Source organism: Phragmites australis, chromosome 12 (assembly GCF_958298935.1).
Source record: "Phragmites australis chromosome 12, lpPhrAust1.1, whole genome shotgun sequence".
Taxonomy (NCBI): Eukaryota; Viridiplantae; Streptophyta; class Magnoliopsida; order Poales; family Poaceae; genus Phragmites; species Phragmites australis.
In genome coordinates, this window is record NC_084932.1 from 26,688,888 (window position 1) to 26,709,453 (window position 20,566).

The following is a 20,566-nucleotide window of genomic DNA, read 5'->3' on the forward strand; positions in this document are numbered from 1 at the left end:
CACAACTCACTTGTACTAAGATTTTGGATAAAGATGCAAAACGATCGATTACAACTCAAAGCACAAGAAATCTACCAATTAAGGTTTAGAGGAGGAGAGGATATGGGGAGATGCAAACCTTCAAAGACCTAGTACAAATTCAAATTTCAAATCAACAAGATATTAAAGAGTCTCTAGCGGAACCGAAGAAAATCGCTAGCTACTGTGCGCGTAGTACTATTCAATAATTGTTCGGTGCGCAGTAGCTGATCAGCTCTTATAATAGATCTGAGTAATAAGTGGCAAGTTATAAGATTATCCGTCACTTATTACTGGCACAGAGAGACTCGTCACCTATATCAAGTCATAAGTGATGGGTCGTAACACGATCCGGTACTTATGACTGGTGCAGAGAGATCCGTCACTTATGACCAGATTATAAGTGACGGGTCATCATATATGTAACCTCGAATTGAGACCAGATATATGTCCCTTTTTCACGTAGTGGCTCGGACCGGAAATTTGCTTTGGACATCTGGATTCTCGTAAGCCGCCCTGATGATGGACGTTTGGGCCATATCACTATTTGTTCCCCCACACAGTGATCACTTTAAGATCCTCGTCCTCGTTGTTGATCAGTTGGACGAGATCCACACGTTGATTGTCCTGCTTCGCGGCACGCCTTGCATCGTCGACGCAGAATATCGCTCCAGCAATAGAGCTAGACTGCTCAGCGGTGGTGGCGGTAGCCTTGGAGCCGGATCCCTTGATGAGACGGTAGCGAACATTCCTCTGGCTCACGTCCTCTACCTTGGCCCTGAGCTCCTTCATCTGCTTGGCCACACGGCGCTGCTCAAGCAGCGTGCGAGGAAATAGCCACCTAGATGGCTTCCCAAGATGAACGCCAAAACCCTGGAGGCAGTCCTCGGCGTCGTAGGCCACGTCACGGACCTGCTTCACCCAGGTCTTGATCACCTTGTTGTCATCTCGCTCGTTGTGTGCTGCCATCATGAAAAACTGCATCATCTCAACCTCATCACGGATGAATCGCTGGATACCGAGCTGCAAGGCCAGCGCTCCATTCAGCACGGACTTGCTCACGCTCAGCGCTGTCGCCTCCAAAGCTCTGCTAGCTGATTTGTGGCAGAGCTGATGCTCATACGCCTGATGACAGATCTACGTATACCAGAGGAAGCAAGTCAGCAACACAAGGCCTGAATTTAACTACGATAGCAGGTAAAATGTAATGCGGGAAAGGAGAAATGGTCATTGAAAACATGTTCACCTCCCAGATCAATAATTCGCCTGCTAGGCATCAAGCTGATCACTTCACCGTTTGATCTTAAAGTGGGCTGAGCTGCCAGAACAGCGATGCCTCAACGACCCTCCATATAGCAGAGACGAATCGGATACCGTCACCTTGTGGTTGTTGGAGTTGCGACTCGGGAGCAAAGCTTGCACGGCTGCATTATTGGTCCTTTGGAACAGCCGCTTTCTGGGCAAAATACACGGGCGTGGGCATAAGCTTCTCTGCATGCATGCGTGGACAAAATAAAGAAAGAAAAAAAGGTCAGTTGCCTGTGCATCCGCAGGAGTGCATGCATGCGAGGGATTTTCCCCAGGCGTCTCTTTTCGTCGGGCACGTAGCTAAGGGCACAAACCACACAGCCTCGTCCTTGCCCAAATCTGGGTCCATGCTCATCATATCTGATAGATCTATCATGTTAATTGTGTGGAGAATAATGTTGCATAAATGAGCCAGAAAAGGAGACGGACCAAGTGATCACGAACTTGAGATCTAGGTAGTAAAAACGATCTAATCCTTGTTGAGAGAAAATTATAAAAAATAAATACGATGTTATTTTCACCGGAGTCATACTAATCCATAGGAATAGTCATTTTAGGCCGATCGAATCGCTTCGATTGTGGAACCAAACTCGTCCTTTTTAACTTTGAACTTAAAGGTTATTAAAGATGAAACTTCTTTATTTACTTGTCTATCTTTTTGTAGAACTTCTGCTACATGGTTTTGATCTAGCACTTCTAACTATGTATCAATTAATATTTGGTGGTTTTATTTTTTTCTCTATTTTCCCGCAAAAGTGTAGTACCAAGGACTGTATATCCTTAATATTTAGCTTTTTCTCTATTAAAAAAGGTATGTTTACTAGTCAAATAAAATTACTACGCCATATGGATAGTAGGCATACAAAGTGTAGCATAGTAGTTTTCAAAATTACATAGTTATACATCATATTGAACTTTTCTATTACAATTCTCAAAACAGCACGTCCAGACAGCTTATGGAATTGTCATGAAGTTGGATTCCACATACATGTTTCTTTTATGATACAAACAACTGAATTGAAGCACAACTCAAATCTAATTCAGCCTAAAATGGAATTGACTCTCCAATTCCTCAGGTCCAATTCATTTCAGGAACCAAACGGAGTTAGATGTTTATTTAGCTATGGCATGGACTTTCGCTGTGGTTCAAAGATCAAAATTTTGTTTTTAAGCGGGACAACCCTTGCTCACTCCGGGGATCGAACCTGGGTCGCGAGCTTGGTGCCCTTGCACCATGACCTGTCGTGATCCAAATATCAAATCTTGCGCAGGAGATAGACTGGTATGTGTGTGTGTTAAACCATCAATGTTGAAGAGACAAGAAGGACTATAATACCATCTCTAATCATATTCTTTTTATTTCATTCACTTCTCAATTTTCTTTTCATTCTTATTTCTTTTATTTTCTCTCATCTCCAACAAATTTCTTTTGAGGAGAATCGCGAAGAGAAAGGAGAGAAAATCTCGTTCCGGAGGAAATGACTTTAAAAATCCCTTTGTGACAGTAACTGTAAAGGGAAACCGTTGGAGCGCTGAAGTGAATGAAAATTCCATCGTGAAGGGATTCTGAACACTGAAGAGAAACCGTTGAAAATAATATAAGGGCAACAAAGAGATCGATAACTCATCAAAACTACACGCACGTCTGACATTCCGATACATGTGGCAAAATTTGCACGTCTTCATGTAACATCCTATTTTTGATACGTGGCCTCGAATATAATAGAACAACAGATAAAAAATTGCGGACTGGAAAAATGAAAAAAAATAAATAAAACGCGCCAGGTAGGGGTCGAACCTACGGCCTTCTGCTTAGGAAACAGACGCTCTATCCACTGAGCTACAGGCGCTTTGCGTCCACATTGCAATAGGTTTTTATTGAATATTCTCTAGACTTCAACTGCGAAGTAGTATCTTGATTCTGCTGCTACGAAGACCGTGAAACAGCAGATGATGGGTTGATTCTTCGACCGGTCTGAGAAAGACTCAAAGCATGGATCCTCCCTTTTTCTTCAGATATTGTGGTTATATATAATTCAATGTGGTATTAGGCACCTGCATAAAGTCTTGTAATCCGACCCCACCAAAGTATCATGGGCCCGTAGTGCATCATTTGGCCACATGTTCTAGTTTAAATTACATATAAACTTCTTAACGACCGATACAATACAACAAAGGTCCCATGGTCTAGCGGTTAGGACATTAGACTCTGAATCTAGTAACCCGAGTTCAATTCTCGGTGGGACCTTATTTTTTCCTCTCTTTTTTTTTCCTCATAAAAAGTATTTTTCCACAGAAGACTCGCTGAATACAGAATACGTGTTTTTTGCGGGTACAATTTAGAATACGTGTTGTTCGTAAATTTATCTATACGGCTTTGTTATTCTATATTTTTTCTCGTAAATATAGAAATGGTAAAGAGTTTGGCCTAGTGCCGTCGACAAATGTCAAATCGGGACGCACGTCATGAGCAGCGGTCGCCTCCAACTCTTGCGATGGATTCTTGCAAGGAAGCTTCCATCATTCCACGAGAGGTACTTGGAGAAAACGATGCGAATTCGTTGAATGGTTCGTCACGGCCTCACAGGTGGTGGTGCCTAGCCATCAGAAGGCAATAAGCTTGTATCACCTGCTTCTCGATCACAAACGTTTTGAGTTGTCCTTGAATGTTTTTTTCGCTCAATATTCGCTGCAAATGTGCAAGCCATACAACTAAAATAAATTGAACAATAATAACTTTTATTCTCTATGGCTTCTTGGTCGTTATGTTTATTAATATTTAATACATGTCATTATTTTGCCCAAAATGAATTTATGAACTATGATGCATGCCATTATTTCTTTGTTATAGTTATGGCCAGATATTCTAAATTGTCACTTTCATCGGTAAGCTACATCTTTCCTTTACGCGCGTAATACCCGCTACTTCATCTATAACCATTTTCAAATAGACTAAGTATGCCAGACGGATATTAAGACACATCAGCCCACGTATCCGACCATGTTGAAATTGCCTATATGTAAATCGACCGAGAGAAGGTTACACCTTGTGCGGCCCATAGCCCATACGAATTCAGCTCGGTGCCCACGTTCTTCCTCAGCCTGTGTCCGAGCTCCATCCCGTTGCCACTGCATTCGAGCTTCGCCCCACCCTACATTCACCTCCTTGCCGCGTCGCAGTCACTGACACGGCCCGCCAGCGAGCACCTCCACCGTGGGTCCTCCTCCTTCCCCCGCCGCGGCCTCCGTGCCCCCTCTTCCCTACGCATGGCCTTCTTCTCTCTTGCTTTCTTCTTTAACTCTGAGGAGACGCTCCCACTCCGCATGCTTCCTCCGTCTCCAGCAACTCCCCACTGTTAAATCTGCAACCACCACCCTCTTCATCGCTAACCAGTAGCGCATACTCGCCCTCACTGCCAATCCCGCCCAACTAGTGATCCTCCACCATCGCGGAGGGTGGCACCATCGTCGTGCCTCTCGACCTCCTTGGGCTTCCCTCTAGAGCCCGGTGCCCAAATCACAAACCGATGTAGAAACCACTAGACAAACTCCAAATTAATACAATGTTATCCCAATCTTTTACAGCACAAACCAGCAAGAACAATAGATAATTGGTAAGATTCACATTTATAGTTTAAATCGCAATAATTCTGTAGAATACATGCAAACAATGAATATAGACTTTTCTCCAAACCGTGTACCAGTAGAGGATCATGAATCGAAGAGTTGAATCTGGTTGATTCACCACGAATTGAAGCACAACAAGGAGATCAATTCCCACTGCAAAACAGGAAAACCCGAGATCAGTTTTCAGCTTCTTTCAACAACTCAGCAACTCCTCAAAACCCTAGCCGTCATGACGATTCATAAATCCTGAAAATAACAATAGTTTGACCTTTACATAGGTGTGATCCTTTGTTTTATAGTGCACACAAACACTTTTCAATTCGAACTCCAACTCAGACTAGTACTCCTAACTTAACTAGTCCAAACTCAATTTTGTGACGCACAAAGTGGCTCGCACATGATGAGTCCGAGCATGAGACCAGACCCGTTGGAAGTACTTAGAAATAAACTTTCCAACAAATACTCGTACACCTCGAACAGACTCCATATATAAATAGAATATAATTTTTATTCAAGGTATATCTAGCTTTAACCAACTCGATTTCAAACCTCACTATTCTTGAAAAAACAAATTCTGAATTGTGGAAACTTCTATAATATATCTCTTTACTAAAAATTTTATATAGCATATCTGAACTCATATTGAAATTGAAATAAAGCTAATCCAAACAGCCCTCCCTTTTAATTTTTTACCTCGCCACAGTTTCTCCTTTGCAACAAACGCAACACCTTTGACAAGTATTATCAGAAATGGAAGGGGAAACAACTAATGATTTCTGGACCGTCTCACAAACCCTAACCCAATCCGACTCGCCGATGCCCTTGCCCGTCTCAGGCCACCGCGGCCTCCCCCTCCTCGTCCTCGCGCTCCTCGCGCCGCTCCCGCGGTGCGCGGGCGATTCGGCGACGTGCCTCACCGTGTACCGCGAGGGCGGCGCGCCCGCGGTGTTCCAGTCCGCGCACTGCCCGCGCTGGACCCTTCCCCCAGGAGGCGACGGGGAGGAGGGACCGAGCTCGCCGAGGGGGTGCCTTGTGGCGGCCGACCGCGGACGCCGGCGCTCCCAAGAGGGCCGCGCTGTCTGCGCCCTCGGCATCCGCATCCCCTTCATAGGTACATTGCGTACGCGCGAAGTTGAAAGAGTTTGGTATTGCTTCACATTATGAACCGAAAGTTTTTGTTTTTGTTGCTCAAATCAGCGGGGGACTTGGAGGAATTCTGTGAACTGAACTAGAAATTTCAGGATTGTATTAGGAGCTTTGTGTTGTAGCAGTATTATTCGCCAGGTGCAACGAGATGTAATCAAGTCTGAAATGATCCTCTGTTTAAGTTGTAGTTCAGTATGCTTGTTCTTGTGTGATATTACTTGGCATTTTGTTCGAAGAGTGTGATGATATGTGCAGTAGTAGTGTCCGAGTGAGAAGCTGAGTGTGGATATTAACTTTGTGTGCTAGAGGTTTATCGTAGAAAGGTACACCATAGCTGGGTGTCGGATTGTAACACCATGAATTTTCTGGAGGTATTGTATAGAGATACACCATAGCTTTTATTTGGTCTAACTGATAAATTGATAGAACATCTTATACCTTGGGATGAAAGATGGGTATTATCTGCTCAATCAAACACATTTAAATAGAGTTATATTTTTTTTCGAAAGCAATTTAGTTATGCTGATTCAATGCTTGACTCTTTAACATGCACTCTATTCGTTTGTGATTTGGCCGTAGCTAACTTACTAACAACATGCAGAGAAGATGAGTATTAAAGAGGTTGATGTGGCACTTGAGGTTGTATTTGATGGCCATAATGGAGCGAGCTGAGGCTAGTGAGATGGCTTCTAAGCTTTTGGTGGACTACTTTTTGCTCCATGTGCCTTTGCTTCTTGATGGTATATACTCCATCATGTTCAGAAAATCTACTGGGAAGCTGACATATAGCGAAGTTACCATTCTTAACAATGTGTTCAATCTGTACAAGGAGGATCAATCCAATCACGGAGAGGGGTATGCCTTTTTTACATCTGTTATTTTTTGTTGATAAATAGCATACTGTAGATATAACATGTATTAATTTTGTTTCTGGGTCCTCTATGTGAACTTGGATGTATCTTGCTCTTTCATTGTTGATACATCTACATTATACATGTACCTTTAGTATTCCTTATACATGCTTAGTTGTCAAAATCTGAAATATATTTTACTTCTACAGTAGTGTTTGTTTTCTTATATAGTACCTCATTATTCCTAACACATGCCTATTATTGCTACCCACATACGTTGCATTTCTGCGAGACTTTACCTTGCTCCTGCAAATATGGATGTTGATGCTGTCTACTGTCATGAATGTTGATGCAGTCTGATTGTGAAGGATTAAGAAGATAGTATAGCAACATGCAGTCTTTTAATTGTGAATGATTCATTATGCCGCTAGGTCTAACAGTGACTTTCTATGTGGAATTTCTATGTCATCATCCTTTTGCCCACTTAATTTACAAAATTGTGGTCTGGAGCATGTGTTGTCCTAGAATGGTTGCAAGAAGCAATTGTGATGAACTCTCTGTATGGTATAATCCTGGCATATAACTTTAGCTATGTGCTCTATAGTTCAACCCTGACCTTTTGTCTAGACTCTGCCAACAACATTAGCTGCATGTTGCTATGCAATTTCTGTAATCTGTTTCCATTTCTTGTTGTGTTTATACTGCAAAGTTTTACATCCTGTTAAGATTTTGGAGCAGGTGTAGTCCAAGTTAGTATGAGATTCAAATACAGATTTAGATATGTGATACCAACAACTGTGTTGGTGTTTCCATGACCTGGAAGTTAATTGTTCAAATGATTTCCAAGAATGCAAGCCATGTTTTCAGGGTAACCAAAGTAACAAACTTGCTCACTACTGAAAATTTGCAGGTCATGCTGGACATCACCGGCTATTTTAGATCGATCATTTCACATGGAAGTTCCGAAGGAATCATTAATGAGGGCAGTTCATGATATTGATTTAACATTCTCCAAGGAAGGTCTTATTTTTCATCTGCAAATTAAATCTCGTAACACAGGTTCATAATCACTTAAAAGGATTCTTTTGTGTGTACAATGCAGGAAGCTTTACGGAAAGGTTTCGAATCTGGTTCAATAGCGACTGTGGTGTTGATAGCCGATGGACAAATCATAGCTGCCAATGTAGGAGATTCAAAAGCTTTTCAGTGGTCAGAACGACATGATCAGCACCATCAAAATAGTTGGGTTTCTTTCTACTAGTGTTCAAATTTAGTAGCCCAGTTAAATATTGTTTTAGTTCTACTGATGTCTGAGCATTAGTATCCTATGATCTTCTTTCTTAGTATGCTTGTATGTTTCTTGCGTGGCTTTCATCCTCTCCTCCCTCTCTTGATGTCATCTTCAATAATATATATGTTAACATGGTACAGTTAGCCCTTCGCATTGAAAATATCAATTCTTGTTTTTTGTGGTTCTACTTCCTTGGATCCCTGTTTTTATGTACCTATCTACATCATGAATCACATTTGATATGGGGCTTGTTTGGTAAAGCTTCCCCTGATTCAAATTCTCTAGGAGAAGTGATTATCTGATGAGAGTGATTTTGTGGCTGAAAGTGATTCTCTAGGGCAAACTATATGGAGGAAGTGATTATTTGGGGGAAGTGAATCAAGGAAAACTTGTTTTTTCAGTTCTTAGTATCTAGTTCATTTCAAGGAATCACTCTCATAGAATCACTCTAAAAGCTGAAAACTGCAAACTGCCATTTGGCAGAGCTCCCACTGATTCAACTCTGAGAGCTAGTTTGGGAGCTCTGCCAAACAAGCACATGATTTAACATAGCTGGGTGATCCAGAGTGCCACAATTTGACATTTGACATCCTTGTTTATGATGCCACTGTGCTCAAGTAGCAACGTGGGAAAAAAGTTGCACAGGGGCTTTGATGTGTAAAATTACACATTATAAATCATCATAAAGAATTATATTATTGAATTATGTATAGCCATGTCAATGTGTAGGCTATTTTTAAAAACTATGACATTTTATTGTCTGCGTCATGGCACACAAGCATCCTGTCTGTGTCGGTATGATCTTGTTCCGTTGCAAGATTCTCTCCAACAATGCATCCATTTCAACAGCAAGGCCTCAAGGTCACATCATTTTTTGTGACCAGCTGGACGTGCATCGGTCTTGAAACTTTGCTTAGCTTGCCTTGTTTAATACCTGCTAGTTTTGTTCTTGCCTTTTATAAATTATGGTGGAATAATTTCTGCTTGTTCACTGGATCTTAATTTTGGTAGGTCCCAATCACCAACAGTTCAAGACCAATACTGGATCATGCATGAATTGGGAATCCTGAAAGCAGTATGCTAAAAAAAATTCACTTCTAGTGAACAAAAAATGCCCCTAAGTCATGTTTTACTATTGCACACAAGTTATACCTTTTGCTTTACATATATCTATATCCTGATTAGCTTGTGTTTCTTGCACTTTGGAGAAGCAATAATAAGGCTTGCATCTATCAGGGAAAAGAGAAGAAAGAGAAACTCAAGCAATCATGATGAATTTGATTTGGCAAATTATGATGGACCATTGTATAATGTAAAGCAGTTGACTAAGGAGCATCATCCTGATAGAGAAGATGAGAGAAGCCGTGTGGAGACTGCTGGAGGTTATGTTCTTGAGTGGGCTGGTGTATACCGTGTTAATGGTGAGCTAGCACTATCACGAGCTATCGGTGATGTTCCTTACAAACGGTTAGCATGCAATCTTTTGAGCTTTGTTCTATCCTGTCTTCAATTGCTGGTTTCCCCAGCTTTTTTGTGTACTAAAGTTTGCATCTTGAAAAATCTATATATATCCAGATTGCTTTTTATAAACAATCAATAGTAATAGACCTGCATGATGCTGTCACTTTGTAGCTAATGCAAGCATGCAGTTCACATGAAACCTTCAGGTCTACAACAGCCACAGAAAACTGTCAGGTCTTAGAGAAACAAAACAATAGGTGAAACATCAACTACTTCTAGGAACACCAGGTTAACCGTGAAGCACCCAACCAAAACAAAACCTCTGAACTAACTACCTAACCCCTCTGCCAGGCTCAAACTAAACAAATGATCAATGACACCAAAACTGCTTTGTGTGACAGGAAACACAACATATGTGCTTTGGTTTCTTATGCTAAGCGTAGCAGGAGGTGTGTCAGCCAATCTTCTAGTTTGTTATTTGAAAAGATTAGATAGCATTTAGAGATAAGTTAGTAGTTTAAATCAGATAGAAGTTAGAGATAAGTTAAGAGTTGGATTTGAATGAGGTCTTTGTAGGCCTATATAAGGCACACGGCTGCCACCCTTAGTAATCAAGCAAAGAGAAATCAATCTAGTTCCCAATTCCCTTCTTCTAAGTCTCCCAAAATATTCTGTCTCCCAATCTATGATCTAATCCCTCCCATAGTAGCCGACGCTACATAAATAAAATATATTTCAGATTTTGCCATCCTAAGCATGCATAAGAAATACTGAAGGTACGTGTATAATGCAGATGTATCAACAATGGAAGACAAAATACATACAAGTAAACATAGAGAACAAAAAAACAAGATGAATACACGTCATATCTACAATTATGCTATTTATCAGTAAAAATAACATATGTAAAAAAGACATACCCCTCACGTATGCAATCCTTCCTTCGGCATTTGGAGTGCCCAGGATTAGACATCATTTGAACATTTTCACTTTTTTTGCTCGTCCAATGATGAGCAAACCAAAAAGACTAAAAAAGATATTATTCCTTCCGCTACCAGACTAACTACTTATTGTCTACTTAAGAGCTTGTAAACTTATTATCTATTGTTTATGAGATATCCCATAAAACTGATTTAAGATCTTGAAGGGTATAGATGATAGACAATAAGAAACGAAAATCTGCATCGAGTAGAATTAACGCGTCTTTGGCAGTTTCTGCATTAGAATATAACTGAAAAAAAGAAAAGAATATTAAATCAATTAAAAGTGTAAATAAACATTTAACTATGTGAATTAATGACTTACCGCGAGTGTGTCATAACTTTCACTTCCCCAATAGACAACAACATTTCTGTTGGCATATAGATTCTCACAGTAATACGACATGGAGCCAAATTTGCTAAAGCGCAAGTGATAATTGGGATCAAATGCCTTGCCCTTGCCTTGAAAATAGCTTCTCCAGTCCTATAGCCTTCAGATGACTTGAACATGATATTCATCCCGTTCTTTCGAGATAATGTATTGGCAATCATAAAAGATATTGTTGTGATATGCTTGTTTAAACCGATACTATGTAATTGTTCTAGTCATTGCTGCAAATAAATTAAATTAATAACATGAAGCCGCAATGTTGATATGTAATAAAAAGCAAAAAATACTGTAGAATTACCTGGCACATTTGGTAAGCCATGCTTGAATGGTGAAATATGAGACGCAATCCAGATTTTACTCAATGTTATTGATGTCATTCTTCTCTCAAGAGACCAAAATAGAGTATGATTTAAATTTCCTCCAAGAAATTTCACCAAGTTCCGTTTAAAGATTTATACATCAAATCTAAAATCTTAGCATAATATATTCCTCCAATTCTTGATTTTAGATGGCACACCTCAATATGCAACAGTACAGAAAATAGACCCATCACTCTATCTTAATAAATTGAAGTTTCTATTTTAAAAATGGAACAAAAGTTTTAATTACGAAAATGAAAAAAATCTTAAATCAATTATACAAATTCACGAATTGATTATACTGGGTAATTTGTTGAATCGGTATGGCAACATCCAATACATATTTTCCTTGTAGCCTTATCAGAATTCCAGAAGAGTTGAATTTAAAATTACATCCATCAAGTGAATTAAAACTATTTCTTTTTGTAAAAATTAAGAGTTATATAAGATGAAAAGGTCAACAAGGAAATTAAAATGTGCAAACTAACAAAATGAGTAAATCACTTACATAAAACTTTTGATAGACAGATCAGAAAAATAATTGGTTCTTCTTGCATTAGTCTTTGCATCTATTCTTCCAGCCGCACCAGCCATCATGGCTCTATTTCCCCTATTTCGAGAATTATGCAAGAAGAACCAATTGTTTTTCTGATCTGTCTATCTAAATTTGTAGTTAAGTGATTTACTCATTTTGTTAGTTTGCACATTTTAATTTCTTACTGACATTTACATCTTATATAACTCTTAATTTTTACAGAAAAATAGTTTTAATTCAATATAAGAAATCACTTGATGGATGTTATTTTAAACTCAACTCTTCTCGAATTATGATAAAACTAGAAAAAAAATATTTATTGAACGTTGTCATTACCGATTCAGCAAATTATCCAAGGTACAATCAATTCGTAAATTTGTATAATTGATTGAAATTTTTTTCATTTTCATAATTAAATTCTTTGTTGTATTTTTTAAAAATAGAAATCTCAATTTATCAAGATACAGTTATGGATCCATTTTCTGTACTGTTGCACATTGAGGTGTGCCATTTGAAATGAAGATTTGGAGGAATATATTGTGTTGAGGTTTAGATTTATGCATAAATCTTTAAACGAAACTTGATAGAATTCATTGGAGGAAATTTTAGACCATACTCTATTTTGGTCCATTGAGGGAAGGATGATATCAATAACACAATGTGCTAGGTAATTTTGCAGTATTTTTTCTTTTTATTACACATCAATATTGCGGCTTCATGTTACTAATTTAATTTATTTACAGCAAAGACTATAACAATTACATAGTATCGGTTTAAACAAGCATATAACAACAATATCTTTTATGATTGACAATACATTATCTCGAAAGAACGGGATGAATACCATGTTCAAGTCATCTGAAGGCTATAGGACTGGAGAAGCTATTTTCAAGGCAAGGGCAAGGCATTTGATCCCAATTATCACTTGCGCTTTAGCAAATTTGGCTCCATGTCGTATTACTCTGAGAATCTATATGCCAACAGAAATGTTGTTGTCTATTGGGGAAGTGAAAGTTATGACACACTCGCGGTAAGTCATTAATTCACAAAGTTAAATGTTTATTTGCACTTTCAATTGATTTAATAATCTTTTCTTTTTTGCAGTTATATTTTGATGCAGAAACTGGCAAAGACGCGTTAATTCTACTCAATGCAGATTTTCGTTTTTTGTTGTCTATCTTTTATACCCTTCAAGATCTCAAATCAGTTTTATGGGATATCTCATAAACATCAGATAATAAGTTTACGAGCTCTTGAGTAGATAATAAGTAGTTAGTATGGTAGAGGAAGAAATAATATTTTTTTAGTCTTTTTTGTTTGCCCGTCACTGGATAAGCAAAGAAAGTGAAAAATGTTCAAATGATGCATAATCTTGGGCACTCCAAATGCCGAACAAAGGATTGTATACATTAGAGGGGTACATATTTTTTACGTATGTTATTTTTATTGATAAATAACATAACAGTAGATATGACATGTATTAATTTTGTTTTTGGGTTCTTTATGTGAACTTGTATATATTTTGTCTTTCATTGTTGATACATTTGCATTATGCATGGACCTTCAGTATTCCTTATGCATGCTTAGGATGGCAAAATTTGAAATATATTTATGCAGCAATGTTCATTGACTTATATAGTACCACAGTAGCTGATGTTGTCTATTGTCATTTGTGGATATTACAGTGAATGCTGATGCAGTGTGATTGTGAAGGATTAAGAAGATAATATAGCAACATGCAGTCTTTTAATTGTGAATGATTCATTATGCCGCTAGGCCTAACAGTGACTTTCTACGTGGAGTTTCTCTGTCATATCATCCTTTTGCTCAATTAATTTACAAAATTGTGGTTTGGAGCATGTGTTGTCCTAGAATGGTTGCAAGAAGCGATTGTGATGGTCTCTCTGTATGGTATAATCCTAGCATATGACTTGAGCTATGCACTCTATAGTTCTACCCTGACCTTTTCTCTAGACTCTGCCAACATTAGCTGCATGTTGCTATGCAATTTCTGTAATCTGTTTCCATTTTTTGTTGTGTTTATACTGCAAAGTTTTACATCCTGTTAAGATTTTGGAGCAGGCATAGTCCAAGTTAGTATGAGATTCAAATACAGATTTAGATATGTGATACCAACATCCGTGATGATGTTGCCATGACCTGAAAGTTAATTGTTCAAATGATTTCAAAGAATGCAAGCCATGTTTTCAGGGTAACCAAAGTACCAAACTTGCTCACTACTGAAAATTTGCAGGTCATGCTGGACATCAGGGGCTATTTTAGATCGATCATTTCACATGGAAATTCTGAAGGAAGGTCACTACTGAAAACTTGCTCCAAGGAAGGTCTTATTTTTTATCTGCAAAATTAAATCTCGTAACACAGGTTCGTAATCACTGAATAGGATTCTTGTTGGGAAAAAGTTCCCAGCAAGAGAGAATAGAATGGTGGTGCTAGAATGAGTTTGGGAGCTCATGACCCCCTTGGGGTCTTATATATATGAATGGGGAGAGGGTAAATCCCCCTTCCACCCTTGGTGGGATACATGATTTATAGTTTATGCCATTACATGAAATTGGACTGAATCTTTACATGGGACATTTTTTGGGCTATTGGGCTATCCCCCAACAGTACTTAGCTACAGGTTCCGAAGCATGAGGGGCCTACAGCTACAACTAAGGTTGACCCTTAGCCCCTTAGGAATAGGAACATCTACTCTAGAATCCCATGACACTGGTACACCTCACTAAAAACTCCAACCCAAAAACCCAGTGGAAAAAAGGCCTAGAGAAAAGAGCGCGTAGGAGGTTGAAGCCTAACAAAGTCGAGGGAGCCACATCACTCGAAGTTCTGCGGCTGCTGCGAGATTGAAGGCGTAAAACCACAACCGATGGAGTCGTACTCTCACAGACGTACTCCTTGTGTACTCCCTCGTCGACAAAGCTCGACATAGTCAAAGCAGAGCCGCTGCGACGAAACCCGAAGTCGCACTCCCTCATGCCTACTTCGGTGTCGGCGAGGCCTAGTGCAATCGAGGTCGAAGTTGCTGACGTAGCCGAAGGAGTCGTTGATGGAGTCCCATGGCCAAGTGAAGTCCATTCATGCGTACTCCATTATATGGCGAAGTTGAAGTTGTCGATGTAGCCTAAGGCGCAGATCCGAACCGAGCCGAAATCGCCAACGTAGTCGAACGAGACGTTGATGGAGCCCAACGGCCCAGCGAAGTCTATGGTGGCTGAGCCCGCCTCCCGCGTCCCTGCGAAATCTATGGCAGCGGAACCTGACGAAGCCAAAGAAGTCATACTTGCTCCAAAGTTGAGGCTGGAGGGGAGCCAAAAGGCCAGAACCAATGAAGGTGCTTGTTCAGCAGTTAAATTCGAATAATTTACAGAGTTGGTTGCAACCCAGTATTACCTCCTACTCCCTCTTAAACTGATGTTGTAGAACAGATTGTGCACTCCGTCCAATACTTTGAACGACGCTTGGTGGAGGCTTCAAGAATGCTGAGATGGTGGTGGTCGAGGATGCTACCCGAGACCCTCGACGGCCTGAGCCTTGCGCTCCATGTTCCCTTAGCGAGTATTGATGAAGCTAAAGGAGTCAAGCATAATCTGATGTCGATCAAGCCTGGTGGAGCCGAAGTGGACGAAACTGAATGAGTCGTACTCCCTCCAGCACGCTTTGGTGGCGACGAAGCCTGGTGGAGCTGAAGTCGACGAAGCACTTCCTCTGGTGCACTGAAGTCGATGGAGGTGCGCTTGAAACCAAAGTTGACGAAGCACTCCCTCAGGTGCCCTAAAATCGACGGAGGCGCGCTCGGAGTTGAAGTCAAGGAAGCACACTCAGGCACGCTGAAGTCGACAAAAGTGTGGCCGAAGTCGTCATCGTTCATGTAGCCAAAGGAGTTGTCGATGGAGTCCCGCGGCCCGACGGAGTCTGCGATGGCGGTACCCAAGCGAAGCCGAAGGAGTAGTTTTCCCTCCAGTATATTTTGGTGCCGACAAAGTCTGGTGGAGTCGAGGTCATTGATGAAGCCGAAGCTGAAGACGAAGATGAGCTGAAGCTTTAGTCGAATGTCGAAATAGGGTCGAAACCTTTGTCGAATTAGGGCCAAAGCCTTTGTAGAGACCAAACTCGAGCCATAGCGGAGACACTCGGCGGAGTCGAGGTAATGGATGAAGTTTAAGCCGAAGGCGTCGCATCCCTCAAGCTTGCCTCGCACACCCACGAACCCTAGCGCGGTCGAATGTGTGGACGAACTCTCACGGACCGACTGGGTTGCGGCCACCAAGCTGCTTGAAGTCCGAGGTGTTGACGGTGTGGTGGGTCGAAAGGTCGTAGCCAACGGGGCACTCGGAAATGAGGGAGTTGTACTCCGGGGTCGACGAAGCTGAACGAAGCCAAGATCGCCGAAGCAGAAGGAACCGTACTCCCTCCGGCATACTTCGGTGGCTGCGAAGCCTGATACAGTCGTACCCGATGACGAAGTCGAGGGACTCGTACTCCCTTTGGCGTACTCTGGTGGCGGTGAAACCAGTCAGTCGAAACCGAAGCCAAGGGACTCATACTCCTTCCGGCGTACTCAGGAGTCGATGAGGCCTGGCGCAGTCGATTTAGATGACGAAACCCTTTGGCGTACTCCGGTGGCAACGAAGCCTGACACAGTTGAAACCGAAGCCAAGGGATTCGTACTCCCTCTAGCGTACTCAGGAGACGACGAAACTTCCTCAACGCCCAAGCGACGCCTGGTGGAGTCGAGGCTGGCGAGCTATGTAGCACCGATACGGATACATGTGTTGGTATCGGGCCGATACGGATACACAGATATGCCATTTTTCCGAAAAACTTGATACGCGGATACATTTTACTTTTTTTTAAAAAAATAATTAATATGGTGCATATAATAATAGTAGGAAAATCAAATTAGAGAAAAATATACTGTGCAACTAATTTTGCATTGCAACTACTATTTTTTTTTCACATTCATGACTGGTCCACATAAATCCACGAGCAAATGCATCACATGTTTATAATAAGAAAAAAAATGATAGAAAAGAAAAAAGAAAAAAAGATGAGATGTATTGGGTTGCCATTTTTCAGCCCATCTAGGCACAACTAGCCCATCCCTTGCCCTAACTAACACCCCCACCCCACTCCTGAGCCCTCATGCCTCTCCTCCCCACCTCTGCTTCCAGCCGCCGTCGCCTCTCCTCCCCCCCCCCCGGCCACCTCACGCCGTCGCCGCCGCCCCGCCTCCAGCTCCTCTCCCCCGCAACCGCCTCCACCACCTCACCCCTGTCGCTGCCTCCACCTCCTCGCCCTAGCCGCCGCCCTTGCCCTCACTGTCGCCGCAGCGTCTCCCCCACCGTCGCCTCCTCTCCCCCCTCCGCCGCCGCCATCTCCTCCTGTCCCCAAGGCTTCGGTTGGGCCGTATCGGAGATGTATCGACCAAGTATCCCGTCCGTATCCGATTTTTCTTTTTTTCTATTTTTTTTCCCGATACGCGACATATACGTATCCTAGCCGTATCGGAGCCGTATTCGCATCGGATACCGTATCCGATACGAATACACTCGATCAGGGCTGTATCGGTGTTTTGTAGCCAGCGAGGACGAAGTCGTAGAGCCGTCCACTGCTTAGCAGCTTCAGCAATGCTTGATGAAGGCGAGTGAGTCGAATTCGTCAAAACACTATCCAAGGTACACTGAAGTCGACAAAACCATGAGTTGAGTCCATGTCGATGAAGCTCTCTCTCTCTAGTGCTTAGAAGTCAACGGAGGCATGCCCGGGGCCAAAGTCGATGAAGCTCTCTCTCTCTGGTGCATAGAAGTCAACCGTATGGAAAGGATCTCTATGTATAGAAAGAATCTTTATGTATAGAAAGGGTAGCTGTAGTTTCCTAGTTTAGAGAGATTGATCCCTTACCATGTATAGCTCATCTCTTACCTAGTTTAGCACCCGATACAACTATATAAGCCAGCCGGCTCTAATGGGAATAATCAAGCCGAGTATTCCCCCATCTTCGTACTCTTTCATCTTGTGCAACCTCTATGTTTCTCTCCTTCCAAAAATGTGAGATAAATGGGCAATTGTTGCTTTATTTCCTTTACACATTGTTGTTCATCTGATCGAAAAAAGCTGATTTCCTTGGCTTAAGGATAGGACTTGTAAGAAATATGCAGGCCTCCTGATACATCCTTGTAGTTAACAATAGTTCGTGAAAATAAAAACTTGCTGCATATCTGTCATTATTAGTTGCTATATCATAAATTTTCAGGAAGTTTATGTGCCAACTGATGATTGCTTTCTATTACCTTCTTAAGGGTCAATTTGGACTAGCTTCTTGGAAATGCTCCGAAGAATCGTTTGCACATCAAGTGAAGATCAGAGATCCTCTTAAACTGGGGTTGGTATTTATTTTCTTGTCCACATCTTCTGTGGTCCCAGAACATTTAGACCATTTTCGTATCTAATACTCCTATTTTATTGCCAATACTTTCCAGCTTTCCAAATTTATGGGCACTGCGACTGGCACGCCAGCTACTGGTATGGCATCCTGTAAGTTTCTTGAACCCTGTCCCATAAAAAAAACCTTGGCATTCTTGTTCTCGAACCCTACGTTTTCTGAAGAACTTTGCAATTAAGAGGAGGAGAATAGTATGTACACAAAATCCATGGATAATTGTGAAAGCTGTAAAACTCTAAAATGTCTCAGATAAATTCAACTCTTCCTAAGTATGTTAGAAATATTGTAATACCACAAAATCTGAAATAAAGATTAGGCAGAAGGAAACTCATCACGGCAAATAATGGGGCTACTGTCCCTGTTCTTCATTCTGTTAAAACTTGGAATAAACTGTTCCGAACCACAATGTGGCTGTTCTATGTCTTGCAGTTTTAACTTACAGATTTATTCATTTTCTCACTTGTGGTTCTGAAGAATATTCATTTTCTCACTTAGAGTAACACTCATCTATTCCTATCTCGCAGGAGGACCGCCTAAGTGTTGACGAAGCACTAAATCATCCTTACTTCCAGGAGCCACCATAGAGGAGGCAATGAACAGATGTAACTAGCTGACTGGTGACCCTTCAACACAGGTCTTTCAAGTGTAACCAGATGTCGTAAATATGACAATGAAACAATGCATATATAATGCAACGTAGATAGATACAGATTGTTGTAAGGAAGATAAAACAGCTGCGTAGGTAGATGCTAGGACACGAGATGAGTTAGAATGTAACGGTGGCTTGGTGAAGTATCAGGTACTAGCTCGTGATGTCTTGTGAGTTTTGATGGGCATACAGGCGATGGTATGGTACAAGTATCGGGCGGTGGCCGGTGCCTGAGCGTGCGTCGTGGGTCTGCGGCGGCCGCGAGGTGACACAGGTGGTCGGGACGCCGGAGCCGATGAGGCAGTGGGGCGAGGCAGGAGCCGGTGGTCATGGTCCCGGAAAACTGGGTGGCCATTTGGACAAGCATCTTTAAACCATCTCTAATCATATTCCCTTCATTTTGTTTCCTTTCTGATTCTTTTTTCGGTTCTCATTCCCTTTATTTCCTCTCATTTCTAACAGTTTCCCTTCGAGGAGAATCGCGAAGGGAAAGGAGAGAGAATCCCGTCTTGGAGGGAATAATCCTGGGAATCCTGTCGTGACGGGAACCGTGAAGGGAAACCGTTGGAGCGCTGAAAGAAACGAAAATCTCGTCGTGAAGAGATTTTAATCCCTAAAAGGAGACCGTTGAAGATGATCTTAGCTGCCTGCTGCGTGGCTGCAGTGAGCTTTTCTTTAAGGACGCGACGAAGTTGACCGGCTGGCCGTGACCGCGTCCTCGGCCGGCGGGCTCGCTGTGGTTCACTAGTTCACACGTACGAAATTATCTTGTGTAGTTCACATTGAGGCCGAGTCAGCCGTGGTTCTCCATTGGCTCACACGTATGAAATTATCTAACGTAGTTCACAAACATAGTTCAATAATTGTTAGGTATTTGAAGTGGGTATAGAGGCGAAGTGGGCACAGGTAAGATTTTTGCATGCCCATGTTTGTTTATTGGGCTTAGAATCAAGCTCGTGTCTAAGCCCGTGGGCAAAAAATACATTCTAAACCTGTGTCCATTAGAGTTTTTACCTGCAAGTAATGTGTACATGTTGCCATTCTTGGTCGCGATCCAAACCAGAAGTCTATTTGCAAATATTTGAATCACAATATTAATTATGATCCAAACTAGGGCCTTATTTGAAAATATTCTAATCACGATCCAAACCAGTGGCCTCTTTGCAAATATTTCAGGCTGGCAACACGGCACTTGGTGAGGTCGCGCTGCCACCGGCGTCCTCTTCGCTCACCCTGCTGCAATGCGTCACGCGTGATCCTTCGTCAAATTTACGTGCCTAGCTATTGCCTTCTCCCTGCCCTCTCGTGGCCTTAGAGGGCTCATACTATTTGTAGCAGCTCAAAGTATAAACCGACTTAGGCTTATTCACACATTGAGTGAACCATACTCACACCAACCTGCTTACGTTTTTCATTTCGTTTCATGTAAAAATGTTAACCCGATATTAATAGTATATTCTCTAATAGCACACCCTACACTTACA

At 41.6% G+C, this 20,566-nt stretch overlaps 2 protein-coding genes and 2 non-coding genes across 9 annotated transcripts; 2 read left to right on the forward strand and 2 right to left on the reverse strand.

The window, feature by feature from the left end:
• Positions 1-561: 561 nt before the first annotated feature.
• LOC133886801 (uncharacterized) lies at positions 562-1,005 on the reverse strand. Its single transcript, XM_062326642.1, has one exon. The coding sequence runs from the start codon at positions 1,003-1,005 to the stop codon at positions 562-564; it is 444 nt and encodes a 147-aa protein (XP_062182626.1).
• A 2,098-nt stretch (positions 1,006-3,103) lies between these two features.
• TRNAR-CCU (transfer RNA arginine (anticodon CCU)) lies at positions 3,104-3,176 on the reverse strand. Its single transcript has one exon. It is a non-coding gene; the product is annotated as a tRNA-Arg (tRNA).
• A 326-nt stretch (positions 3,177-3,502) lies between these two features.
• Positions 3,503-3,574, forward strand: TRNAQ-CUG (transfer RNA glutamine (anticodon CUG)). The gene has a single exon. It is a non-coding gene; the product is annotated as a tRNA-Gln (tRNA).
• A 2,076-nt stretch (positions 3,575-5,650) lies between these two features.
• LOC133886829 (putative protein phosphatase 2C 76) lies at positions 5,651-20,160 on the forward strand. 6 transcript variants are annotated; one of them, XM_062326697.1, is made up of 10 exons: positions 5,651-6,064; positions 6,701-6,954; positions 7,861-7,970; positions 8,057-8,191; positions 9,453-9,708; positions 14,222-14,283; positions 18,291-18,373; positions 18,471-18,525; positions 19,006-19,067; positions 19,275-20,160. In XM_062326697.1, the coding sequence occupies exons 2-7, from the start codon at positions 6,725-6,727 to the stop codon at positions 18,365-18,367; spliced, it is 870 nt and encodes a 289-aa protein (XP_062182681.1). In that variant the 5' UTR covers positions 5,651-6,064; positions 6,701-6,724; the 3' UTR covers positions 18,368-18,373; positions 18,471-18,525; positions 19,006-19,067; positions 19,275-20,160. The 6 variants fall into 6 exon arrangements, with proteins under 6 accessions (XP_062182681.1, XP_062182679.1, XP_062182680.1 ...); XM_062326693.1 differs by having other exon boundaries at positions 5,652-6,064; positions 18,958-19,067; XM_062326695.1 differs by having other exon boundaries at positions 18,929-20,160.
• Positions 20,161-20,566: the final 406 nt, after the last annotated feature.